Source organism: Aotus nancymaae, unplaced genomic scaffold (genome assembly GCF_030222135.1).
Source record: "Aotus nancymaae isolate 86718 unplaced genomic scaffold, 86718_ANA_hifiasm-v0.15.2.pri h1tg000057l, whole genome shotgun sequence".
NCBI lineage: Eukaryota > Metazoa > Chordata > Mammalia > Primates > Aotidae > Aotus > Aotus nancymaae.
In genome coordinates, this window is record NW_026988471.1 from 56,949,679 (window position 1) to 56,963,743 (window position 14,065).

A 14,065-nucleotide genomic window follows, 5' to 3' on the forward strand; every position below is an offset into this window, starting at 1 on the left:
ATATGATAGAATGGATATTCATTTTTATCAAGGGTTCCACCAGATTCCTATAAAATAGTAGATTTTCTTAATGTATTTTAAACAGGATTTACACTAAAATTCTAGGCATATTGATATATATATGTATATAGATATACACATATATGCACATATGTACACATATATACACACATATATAGATATATACACCCAAATATATATTTGCTGACATTTTTATATGAAGTTTTAGTCTGAGATATAAAATGGAAGATTTGACATCCTCAAATGTTTGAATATGTTTACTCCTATGTTTTACATTTAATTTTCCAAAGTAAAACGTTTCAGTTGAGAATTTTATTAGAAAATAAATAATCATTTAGCCATATCTAGAAACCAGAATAAACAGTGCCATAAAGCTTATAGGAAAATGCAGGTCAAATTAATAAATATTCATGTGTTTACTTTCAATACAGTCACTATGTAGTTTAATCTCAGAAAAATCTATTCTTCAGTCCAACTATGAGATCAAATAAATACTGAGGAAAAATAGTGCAAAATAAAGTATAAAAAGCAAAACAAAATTATTACTAGGATATAGAATTTCTAGATGCCAAAGCATTTGCCAGGTGTCAGGTCTATCTGTATCTGGTCAGACCAAGAGACCTGAAGAGAAATATTCAAGCTTCAATGTAAAACTGGCTTATGAGTTAGCCACTCAATGGAGACTACTATTAGACTGATCAGACTATCTGTTCTGTGCTCCTTTTTGTAACAGATTATTAAAAAACTGAAGCTAAATCTCATTTTTCTATGGATTGAGTTTTTATAATGAAGGAACTTGTATAAGCTGCCAATTAGCCATTTCATCTAAGCATTTTCTAATTCAAGTTTATGTAAAAGGAGGGTAGTTTAAAGGGGGAAAAAATAGCTATTATTACAATCCGAAAGATATGCATGGAGATGTACAGAGATGGATGGACAGATGGATGAATGAATGGATAACTATTCCTAAAACTCCTATACATCTGCATATCTGTATTTTTTTAAAAATTGTGGTTATTCTTCCAAACTCAATTCTCTTGAATGACCTAAAGGTATTTTCTAAGTGGCTAAAGTGCTTCATTTAGTATAAAATTAGAATAATATATGTTGGGCTTATTTCTTCTATTATTAATTTTTTATTATTCATAAAAACTAACATGTATAAACATTGACATAGTTGGTCTTATTGCCTGATAATTAAAGAGAATTATATTTGTGTCAAACATACTATTTTAAAATTTGTTACTTTCTTTGTAATGTTAAAAAGCAATATTTGAATCAATGTGTGGTATAGATTTTTGTAGATTTTTCTACTCACTGAGGCATGCAGTCAATACCTAATTTCTCTAGAGATATACTGCATTTAACATATTGAGCTTTTTTAAATACTTCAGACCTGTGCATTGAGTCTATAATACCTATCTTAATTTGACGTCTTTGATGACCATATAATACGATATCTAAATTGTATTTTAAATGTCCATTTGTTTACTTAATACATTCAGTGTCAAAGAAATAAATATATTGCATACTTTTTTTTTAATCTTTGCCAATTGCTACGGTATGTGAAATCCAAGTCTTGTGTTATTTCTTGCATGGTTTCATTTCACTCTAATCTAACACTCCAACTTACAAAATACATGTGAAATAAACTGAGAATGTATTTTCATGCTAACAAACTCGAGGAAATGACATGGTTTACACAATACTTATATTAAGCAATAATTCCAAAAAGGGAATCAATTTTCCAATTATAAAATATTAAGGACCATCAAAATATTGATATGCCCTTTTAGATCTGTTAGTAAACAAAATAATATACTGTTGATTTCTTCTTTGATGTAAATTTGACTGCTATAAATTATCTTTGGTTAATATATAAATAAACAGTAGTGAAGTCTATTCCTTCTCTATGGCATATACCCAGTTTTTACATTTAAACATGACTTTTAAAGTCTTGGTATATGTCTTGGCCTTTTGGTCAGGTTAAGAATACACATTGGCCAAGTCTAAGACACATTTGCTCTATTGAGTGACTTTTCCTAAGTTTCACACACAAAAAACTGGGGCTTAAAATTTAAAAGGTACTGAAAAACTAAGAGAGGCCTAGGTTTAATATTTTATCTGAAGTATGGTGCATTGCATCCTAATATTTCCTAATATCCTTTTCAAAATTACAGTAAGTCATGGTCACTATAAAATATTCTGGATCTTTACACATCAGAATTGACAAAATACTGAATTACATAGGTTATCACTTGGAAAACTAAGAATAAAGTTTAAATTTGTTCTGCAGATAGTCACCATTCACTTTGTCAGGTGAGCATCTTATTCAGATGTTTTCTGCTTTCTTATTGTCTTAGCACATATATTAATATTTTGGGCATTTGAACTTTGCTTGATGGAGAAATTTTCAAGTTCATTTTATTATTTCCTACTAAACCTTGCTTTTTTTATACTCCATAATGTTACTCTGTATAAGAAATTAAACAGAAAACTTAAGGTAAATAAGGAGATAAATCTTGGAATTAACACTTAGACTTTTCTTTTTCTCCAATTCCTCTTTCAGTCCATTTGGTGAATTGGGCCAGTTAATTTTATTCCAGTTTGTCTTTAGACTAAGGACGAGTTTGCTAAGCTAACTTATCTGTTCTTCTTATACCAGTTCTAAATGTCCATTTATCACTTTATAAATAAATATTTTAACTAGATATCCTTCTGTATTGGATTGAAATAAATTGTTTCATGAAAGGATAGTAACATGAAAAATTTCATCAGTGATGCAGCTTAGATCTCAGGATCTTCCACTTATTTATTCCTTGCCAAAACAACTATATTTGTAACAGAATGTCAAATTGCTGTAAGTTTACATGCCTGCTTCAAACACCTCCCTCACTGTGGAAGTTGTGTATGTAATGTTGTTTGAATGATATTAAAACTAATGATGGAGGCAAAGTAATAATGATATTATTATTACTATTTTTGAGATGGAGTCTTGCTCTGTAGCCCAGGCTGGAGCGCAATGGTGCAGTCTCGGCTCACTGCAACCTTCGCCTCCTGGGTTCAAGCAATTCTCCTGCCTCAGCCTCCCAAGTAGCTGGGATTACATGTGTGTGCCACCATGCCTGGCTAGTTTTTGTATTTTTAGTAGAGACGGGATTTCACCATGTTGGCCAGGCTGGTCTTGAGCTCTTGACCTCAGGTTACCTACCCACCTCAGCCTCCCAAAGTGCTGGGATTACAGGCATGAGCTACTGTGCCCAGCAGCAAAGTAATTATTAGATTGAGCACAGGCTTTGGTTTCTGAAAGACTTGGATATCGGTGCTGAGCTCTGTTAATTTTTGCTCTGTGATATTGAGCAAATTATTTAACCTGAGACTCCATATTGTTGTCATTAGAGCTAATAATACTTATTTTAAATTGTTTGAAAGATTAGATGAAATAATAAAAAGCAGGTAGAGTGCCAGGCACAGTAGCAGCTCTACATAAAACACATCAATTGTTTTTAATTATGCATTCTATTCTCAGCCATTTCTAAAATTTTATTTCTAGTTAAATAGAATTTAAATCCCCACTTGTGCTTGTATCTTTCTAATTGTTTTTACTTTGGCTATACTTGATAATTTAGAAATGTTGAACAATGGAGAATACCACAGGCTTTCAACAAGAGTGATGTATATTGCTCCATATTAGTAAGTTCAATGTAAGTTAGATGCTATTAATAAATAATATTTAGAAACTAACTTGAGAAAGTTAGAAATAACTAAATCTCATTACAGTTTCAAGCAATAATAAGTAAACATTTCATTTTATGACATCTATATGAAAATGAATTGTCAATAATCATACTAATTACCAAATGCCACTGAAGAACCCTGTGTATTACAATAAATTGTGCAAATACGTGACTCAGAAACAAAACAATGCATAACGTATTTTCTATTCAAACGAATGAAAATATATGAAAAAGAAATACATTGCACAGTATCATCTGATTTTAGAGCTGAAAATGTAAAATGTTAGTGGCAGGGCTAGAATTGGATCTCATTCCTAGTCCAGAGCTCTCTCTATTTACTGCTTCACTTAACATGTTTTAAAATGAGTTTGAAAATTGTATAATTAAAGAAGCAACTTTCAAATTAAAAAAAGATTTTTTTATAGTTAGACATTAATAGTCTCTGACTATAATCAATTCTTTGTGTAAATTGTACATGCACACATAGATTCTAATATTGTCTAGAATATTTGTTTTTAATTAATTTAACAGGTATTAAAATTACTCCTCTGTGTACAGTAGATGGAAAGAAGACAATCATTGGGAAAGTCTAAGATTTTAACTTCACCAAACAAGTCAGACTTCTCAATTTGTATTTCTGAGAGGGAATTTCAGATAGAGGTATATGCTCAGAAACATTTTTAGTCCCTCACTCTTCAATGTGGGGAAAGGAAAGGGTGACTATTGGATGTTCTTTCTATCACTACATGCATTTATGTAGGACTTAACAGAAACAGTGGTAAAACGTTTACCTAACCATAGTTGTTAATATATATGTACAAAAAAGAAAATAAAAGATTGAAAAATGTGATAATGTATTTTAATTAGGTAAGACCAAACTATAATAGTGAAGTAAAGTTAACTCTCAAAGGGCTATTTCAAATGAAGATCAGTTTATGAAAGATTGGCTTCAGAAATCTAAATGACTTGTCATTACTTACAGCTTCATATCAATTAATCCCTCAGTTGGGGGGTACGGGGAAATGGCTAGGAAGGTTCAATCTATTTTAATTCTGATTGTTTTTCCTCAAAGGGCCTCTTGTGTGTAGCTTATATCATCCAAACAGGTGCCAGAATATCATTTTTTGAAAATTAGAGGATATGAATTTTTTTAAGTAATGGTAATCGGGAATTGCCATAATGGAAAAGGGACTCGTGAACACATCTGTACAAATGGAACCATTCCATTATTAATGGGAGATTTATTACTGAAGAAATCACTTCAGAACAGTGTGGTAGAGATTGTGTTTTTATTTTAATATGAAAGCCAAGTCTTGCATTAGGACATTGTTGAAGCTTGTGCGGAAAGTAAATGGCACCCATGGGACTGTAGCATTCTGCTAGATTGAAGGGCCTTTAATAATCCAATACGCTTATAGCAGTTAAGATCGAGTGTAAGAGCTAATCATATCTTCTGCTTTTATAATAACTTATACATGGTAACCAAAAGTAGTTATGATGTGCTGGCCTCATTGTTCTTAGTAGATGACTTTTCAAATTAAAAACTAAGTTCACTGAGTAACTTTTCAGAGTTTATTTCATAAAAGATAATAAAATAGGACACCTGTTTACAGCAGTTTTAACAGCCACCTACTACTCTTAGGAGATTATATATCCCTACACAGATGAACATTCGAGTAATAATAGAAATGTAAATACAAGCCTGTTGTTTTATAACAATTTTGAATGACTATAAAATGGGTTTATTTTATGGGTATTTGCTAATGTTTCAATCATTATTTCAGTGGTTTGCTAATAAGTTCCGTTATATTTGATGTTTCCTAGGTTTCATTATCCATCTTCTCATATAAGGCACTTACAAATATATGTTAAATTATGAAATTAGTCTACAGCATTTAATGGCTTGATATAAATGATATTTTCAAGAGCCTGAAAATGTGCTTTTAATGTGTTTTTTATGGAAAACCATCTTATATTAAATTTTGAAAGCCTCTGTTTGGCTTCAGAGTCTGCTCCCCACCACCTCTCCCCTCCGCCTCCAATGCCATTGCCTCACTTTTATATAGATATGGGACCAGAATTTTAGCTTGCTGCTGCTTATATCCATAAATAATATTTATTAAATTGTAGAACCCTATATCCAAAGCAGTAGACATATTTTTATTGTATTTTCATGTGATTGAAAAATCTTGAGACAGACCTGTTTTTTAATACTGCACACTAGATGGCAGTTTTGTCATATTCTTCCAATTTCAAATGCTGCTAGTGTGAATGGAACAGGAAAGGCCATCAGTGTTTAGTCTGCACTCAGAGGGTCTCTGCATGACCAATGCAGACCCTATGGACTTCCTGGAACATATGTTAGCAATTTAGCTGCAGACATTTATTTCTTTGTTTTACTGCTTGGCTCTTTGAGAAAGTGTTGGTGCCGGGTTATGGGTTGTCTGGATCATGTCAGAGGCCATGGGGATCAAGTTCATGTGACAGGCCAGACTAAGGAAAGATGAAGTTGGAGGAGGTGAGGAAACTGACCCTTACTTTCAACAGCATTCAGTCGCTGCCTGTCTGTGGATTGGGGCCAAATGCTTGGGCGTTTAAGTTTTATTCCAGCTGAACAAACAAAACACTTTGCCCATTTGGCTTTTTCATATTTCATCAGTAGTAGATCACCCAAAGATTTCTCCATTTCTCAATGACTTGCTTATCCCTCATCTTTCTCTCAAATGCTTACTCCTCTAGCCCTGTCCAGACGAAGTGACGTTGAGATCCTCGGCTACTGCATGCTGCGGTGGTTGTGTGGGAAACTTCCCTGGGATCAGAACCTGAAGGACCCTGTGGCTGTGCAGACTGCTAAAACAAAGTACAAATTTTCAAGTATTTCATCATATACTGCAGCAGGTCTGAAGGGATACATTAAAGGGAGCTAACGACACAGAGAAGATTGGCATTCACCCAACATGACAACCAAGGCAAATTTCTTTAGTTTGAAAAATATGTTTTAAAAAAACCAAACAACTAACACATAAAATCCATTAAGATAACATTATATAAAGGCGTGTACTTGAATTACAGTGCAAAATATAAAGTGAAATATCTGTTTCTTTATGTGGTATTTTCCAAAGCTTAGATTCTAGGTGGTAGTCTTTTCAAGGAAGAGTATTTTAAATTAACATTGTACAAGTATGTTGAAGTAGTCTGAGCTTGGTATGATTGATATTAACTGTGTAAAACAGCAGTGTGAAATGGGACAAATAGGGCTTATATTTTTCAAGTGAAAGCAACGTACCTCTTATTTCTATCTTGGAGGGAATATGTTTTGTTTCTCAAAGAAGAAACAGTTTTTACATGAGCTATTTATATGAAATAATCTTATAGCCACATTTTTAATATTCTACATTCAGTTTTTATTACCTGGATTCAGTTAGCATAAGAATTAGGTCAGACTAAGAACAGAGTGTTTTACTGTTGTACAGTTCTCTCACTGATCAGGCCTAAGAAAAAGTCAATTGCAGAGAGCACAGAATAGCCAATTTTTCATTATATACCAAGATATGCTCACCAGTAGTTATCCACAGATAGCAAAAGCATCAGCTAAGCTAAGTTTTAAGTAGGGCAATCACAACGGAAGAGTACAAAGCTAGGGGAAAATTAGCTGATTCATAGAAATCTCTTTGAATTCAGTGTGGCATCCGTTCTTAATAATGAGAAAGATTAGCCAGCAGATTCAGAAAAATACATATTACATTTGTAAATACTGACATATAGTATATGAAATATTTCTCCACTTGGAATCTTGATCATCCTAGTCCCTTACCCAAAACTAAAACATTTATGTAAGGCCATATTAGTACTAAATCGGTTATTTACTGCAGTGATTGATGTGTCCATATTAATTCTCATGTAACATTTTCAAAATATGGGTCAAGTCAGAACACCATGATGGGTATATATAAACAGTTTTGGTATTTAATTTTCCAAACCAGTTTACCTAATTAGAATAATGTAATAAAGTAATATTATTTTTTAAAAACTAGCATTTTAATTCTAATGATTACGTTTATTTTTATTTAAATAAAACGAGTATGACTTGCTTTAGTTTTTTATCTATATGCATATATATATATTCATTGTAGGTCTCCACAATGAATATACTTATGTATATTTGTGTATGATAGGGTGTCATGTAAAATAATAAAATATGCTAATAAACCAAGCATAACTTTTATTTACATTTTGGAGACTCATATATGTTAATATCTTCATTTTGACTTGATTAATAATGTAAATCTATAGACTTGTAAAGCCAATATCGTATTATGAAGTTTATAATTTCAGATAAACCATAGACATTTTCAAACTTGTTATAGTACATAATCATAATTTATGTATAGTACATTTATGTAATTTATACAATTTATATAATTTAATCTATATAAATTTATATAATTTATATAGTACATAGTCATAATTCATTCAACTTGCTGAGAAGGTATGACACTGAAATTCCCCATAAGGGTGGGATTGTATATTCAACCAAGACACTGTATCTCCCTTATGTCTTTTATTTTCCTGACATAGTGTGATTCTGGATCAATGTGTGTATTGTTATTCTGCCTATGCCAGAGGTTGTGAGTCACTCACACATATAAATAATTTTAGTTGAATGTTTTTACAGGTTGAGTATTTCTTACTTGAAATGCTTGGGACCAGAAGTGTTTCAGATTTCAGATTTAAATTTTGGAATATTTGCATTACACTTAACAATTGAGTATCCTGCAAACCTGTTTAATCATGGGATAGCATAAAATATTGCCCAGTGGAGAACAATGCACATATATAATAATTAACTTCTCTCCAGTGGTAAATGCCTGAGGAAAAAAATAGTCCTGAAACTTCAGATACAGTGTTTGCATGAATTTTTTATTGTTGTTTTTGAGAAAAAAAACATGATAAATATTACTACTTCTGTGTTTCTGCATATATAAACTTTGAGTTAAAGCATTTATATTATAATTCCTATAATTCCACCTTGTTCAGTATTGGGGCTTAGAAAACAATACCCCAAAGTGTGGTGCTTTGGCATACTGAGAACCTTTGAACTGAAAGAGACTGGATGGCCTCTTTCTGACCTTCTCCTGCCCTCTTGTCTCATCCCTTCTCCTCTCCAGAAGAGAGTCATAGAAATCAGAATTCCTCTTCCCCAAAGCAGGTTACAGAAACTAGAACCCCTGTCCCCTAAGCAAGGCATTAAACGTAGAAAGGTCACCCTCTTCCTTCTCCCTTGAAGACCCTCATTCCAAAGGGGTCATGCCCCATCCCCAGGAGGAATAAATGCTACACACATCAAGAAGAATATGGACAGACTTACTGGGTCCCCCCACCCCACTTCAGTACCATTAGATCATACCCTTTGTCCAATCACATTCCTACACAGCTGTCTATTCTTCATCAAACCTAAGCATATAGACTTCCTTGCGTCTTTGGGTCTTCATTTCTGAAGTCTTCCGTGTCATATAAAACTTTGATTAAATAAGTTTGTTATACTTTCTCCTGATAACCTGCCTTTTGTTACAGAAATGTTGGCTGTGACCCTTATGGTGGGTAAGAAAAGGGATCACACCTTTCCGGCCCTATGTTAGTCTAGGTTACTGATATAAAATTAGTTTATGGGCATTGAGGGTTCTCCCCTACTTCTGCTTACTTTCCTATCTATTATAGCTGGGTAACAAAAAAAAAGCATTGAAAATCACAATTTTGGTGACCTACCAACACAGAGTTAGAGTTTTGTTTTCTAATCAAAATAGTCACAGGGTTGAAAACATATTCATTGTGCATTACTTTATTTTGTTTTAGTCTGTTGGATGAGCTCCCTGAGTCAGTGCTTAAATGGGCTCCTTCTGGAAGCAGTTGCTGTAAGTCAAATAGTAACTTTTACTTTCTTAAGATTTACAGGTCACCACATTTGTTGCTCTCGTTTGGTAGCTTTTGCTTAACACATCAGCTCCTATTCCCATCAGGGTGGAAAGGAGGAAACTCTTCAGGTTGCAAATAGGTTGCTAAAGAACGCAGTGTTTAGATCATCTTTAATGGTAGAACACAAGAACCTCAGAAGATACTTAGGTGGAGTTTTAGGCTCTGCTTAGTGCATTTCTCCTCTCTCTCTCTCTCTCTCTCTCTCTCTCTCTCTCTCTCTCTCTCTCTCTTTTAAGATACCTATTTTGAGAATCATGCACAGGTTTAATAGTCAACCATATCTGGTATTTCTAGAGTTAAAACTTTTATGGTTTTGTTCCTCTATATATTGTTGAAAGAAGATAAAGTTGACCTAAGGAAAAACTGCTTTTAATCAGTCATTTAAAAAAACCAAATCATTAAACTCTTGAATGCTGTTTGGACCTAAATTATGCTGACTGAACTGCCAGCAAAGAAAATTTTTTATTAGCAAAGGCATTTGATTTTGGGATTTGGAGGTATATTTCATAAATGGTTTTCTCTTTCAAGTTAGTATAGAACTTTTTCGAATTTTTAATTGACAGTGTTATCAATACATATTATATAAAATAGCAAGTCAACTAGGAATTACCCACATTTCTGTCATTTTTATGTGCATACACAACACATTATTCAACACTAATTTAACAACTGAGTTAGACTGTCTTAAAAGAAAAAGCCAGTGCCCACTATGAGGCTTGCTTTTTCTCAGAGACAGACAGATAATCAGAGTGAATCTTGTTTTCTGTTTACATTGGGCAATCTCAAAGTTAGCTTTTGGGCTGCCTTCTGAAAGTAGATATGTACACCGTCCTCTCTAGCTAAGGTCAAATAGCATCTCTTTCCATCTGGTTGAAAAGTAAAGAGTTAAGTCATCTTTAACTTATATTCAAGCCTTTCTTTCACTAGAAACCAAAATTTTCATTTGTGTAGGAGAGGAAAGAAGAATAAGCCAGTTCTACTTCCCCGCTACATTTTGCAAGTCCTATAAGCCTGTCCCCACGTGAGTCTTCTGCTTTCCCCTCTCTTTAGTACTTTTCTTCTGATTGAGGGAGCCACGCAGGAGAGATCCTCATTGGGGAGATGGGTTGGAAGATGAAATATTTGTTTTCATAACTGTGAATAACTTGGTCAAAATGGCAGTACCTCTTTTTGGCTAATATTCTTACTGGCATTTTTTTTTTTTTTTTTTTTTTTGCAATGGAGTCTCACTCTGTCGCCCAGGCTGGAGTGCAGTGATGAGAACTTGGCTTACTGCAACCTCTGCCTCCTGAGTTCAAACGATTCTTCTGCCTCAGCCTCCTGAGTAGCTGGGACTACAGGCCGTGCCGTGCCACCACACCCGGCTAATTTTTGTATATTTGGTGGAGACAGGGTTTCACCGTATAGGCCAGGCTGTTCTCAAACCTCAAACTCCTGACATCATGATCTACCCACCTCAGCCTCCCAAAGTGCTGAGATTACAGGCGTGAGCCACCATGTCTAGCCCTTACTGTCATTTTTACCAAGCCGTACAGTTTATGTTTTAGTCAACTGGACAGAAAGAAAGAAAGATGGGAAGATGTCATTTAAAAAATTATTTATCTCTTTTACCTTTCTTGTCACTCCTGCAGAGAAAGGACCTGCTCAGTTTAGGATTAGAAGAGAAAGCCCAGATGCCCTGAATTGTTCAAGCCAAATGCTTGTGGAACAGTGTATATTCTATCATACTCTATTGTTAAAGATTTGAGTCAGATGACTAATCTAGATGGGAGGCATGCCTAGTTTTTTTTCTCACTACAAACCATTTTATTGAGTCCATACTATTATTTATAAAATGAAGATTTCTATTTCTAAAGCACAAAATGTTGAAACTTTAATATTACATGAAGGTCTCTTAAATTAGGAGGTTGTGCTTAGGAAGAACACAACCCTGAAAATGAAAGGAACTGATGTACAAAAGTTTATTACTGAAACATTTTATGAAATAAAGCAGCCAACAGGTTTCCAGCATGCATGTCCAACTAAGCAAAATAATAATAGTTTCAAAAGTTTCTATCTCTTGATAGTAATGATACTTTATATTTCACTGGCTTAAAAAGCAGATGATTCAAAAATATAATTTCATACTAAAGGCATTTTGCTTTATAGTTCTGGCAATATGCTAGTAAATTTTACAATGTACTTAATATAATAAATCCAAATCTTGAAAAACTAACATTTAAACCAGTATTATATCACAATAGTCTAAGCTTCAAGTTTGTAATAATAAATAAATAATGGAAATGGCTCTTTTTTATTTTCTCCCTCTCCTACCTCACTGGTACCTCATTTTTCCAAACCCCAGTCCCATGAAGGCTTTGCAGCACAGCTGCTATCAGCTGGTGGGGTGCCAGGAGTTTTCCATTGTCTTGTAACAGTGATTTGTTCTCAACACATTCAACTCTCTTCTTCATTTTGGATATTCTGATTAATGGAAATATGTACCAAACTTGGCTTACCAATCTTCAAAGGACAAAAAACAACAATATTTACATTAAAGTGTAGTGAATATAATTTAATCTTTTTTTTTAATCATCCATTTAGGAATTGGATACTCCCCGGTCCCTGTTAAGGGGCTGCATGAAGCATCAGTTATAACAGCACTTGCTAGTTAACAGAGGTCTGGTTAACCGAATGCTAGATAACAGAATTTGATAAAAATCAAAAATTAAAGATGAGAAAAATAGGTTGCATAATTGCTACCATGTCCAGGAAGAAAAGCCCAGAGCCAAGAATTCACATTTTAATCACATTAGCTTCATGTTCTCAGAAAATAGCTCTGGACTATTACTATATTGTGTAAAGTGGTCACTCTAACTTTAATAGGGAGAAAGGGATGTTAACTATTCCTTTTGGAATTTTTCCATATAGGGAGTGAAACTCAGTGCCTCTGCAGTTTTCCTTTTGAATGGAGGTAGGCCTGGAGGGAAAGTGAAGGGTTAGGAAGTCACTCCCGCCAACCCTTGAAGCTTCCCAGGTTTTCCCACCATGGATATAAGCAACTAAGTGAGAAAGTAAGAAGTAGTTGAGTTTGAGTCAGTAATATGTTTTTGAAAGGGAAAGGCCTATCTAAACATCTCTGTTAACAAATGAAAGTTTTTAAATAGTATTTGAAATTATCACCACTTCTATTCCAATCTTAGGTTGAACCTCAATATGAAACAAATGCAAACTACAAATATTTTAATGCAGTGATGTTTGTAATTGTCGGTTACTAATTCTGTTTGTATTTAAAGGTTGGTAGTTCTTAACCTTTTTGGGGGAAGGGGAGTTACTGTGTATAAGGGAACATTTCTTTATATTAGAGAAAAAATAAAAGATGGCATCTCCTCATCGCACTGCTCTAAAATCAAAAAGACTGTGCTGAGTACCAGGCTAGCTAGGTATGGAGGACATGAGGGAGGTTTCATGCATTCTAAAGTCAATCTTCACTATCAACATGGAATTTAAGGTCTTTTCTAACTATACTCTTATAATCCCAAAATCAAAGCCTTAATTAAAATTTGCAGTTTTTTTCTTAGAAATAAAGAGGTTTTTGATAAGTAACACTTTAACTGGATTCTTAGAAGTTCTTAAAGTATGAAGTATGGTCGATTGTATTATTTATGTAGTCCTTAATAGTTGTACCTCATAAATCACTATAATTATTAAAATGTACTTCCTCTCATAAGATGAGTGAATTGTAAGCATATCAACAAAGATATGTTAAAAACATTCCCATCTTGTCTCATCTTTTCAATTCTGTAGGTCACTATATTTCAGTCATTTTTGAATATCATTTAAAGTTCTTTTCATTGAATTGTTCATTTTTAGTTTCTTCAGGACATTTAAGTGTGTAAAAGACAGAGATAACAGAAAGATTTTGAGATTATTGGAGTCTTGCCAGTTCTTGCCAATTGTGAATGACATGTAAAAACTTTGATAATTCACAGGTGAAATAGCCCAATTTTTGGTATGTGCTCATAGTTTAGCATACGATGAAAAGCCAGACTATCAAGTGCTCAAGAAAATTTTGAACCCTGATGGAGTACCTTTAGGACCACTGGAATTTTCCACGAAAAGACAGAGTATAAATGTGCATACTCCAAATAGTCAAAAAGTAAGTAACATAATCCCTGCTATCCTATAATTACCTCCTATGATACTTTTCTATCGGATGAAGTTGTTTTAGGTCTCAAAATAAGTCTGACAACTAAGTTTCTTCTTCCTTATATTTAACTCCCATTTCCCCTAATTCAGCACCAAGAAAGGTTGTTCCAAGTTCTTTTGACCTGTTGTCTCATAGAGAAAAATAG

General features: G+C 33.6%; 1 protein-coding gene across 1 annotated transcript in view; it reads left to right on the forward strand.

The window, feature by feature from the left end:
- VRK2 (VRK serine/threonine kinase 2) overlaps positions 1-14,065 on the forward strand; it is a 102,595-nt gene that overhangs the window by 68,316 nt on the left and 20,214 nt on the right. Inside the window, exons 9-11 of the mRNA XM_012477223.3 lie at positions 6,498-6,618; positions 9,612-9,670; positions 13,703-13,869. Coding sequence (XP_012332646.2) covers positions 6,498-6,618; positions 9,612-9,670; positions 13,703-13,869 — 347 coding nt within the window. The remainder of the gene's footprint in view (positions 1-6,497; positions 6,619-9,611; positions 9,671-13,702; positions 13,870-14,065) is intronic.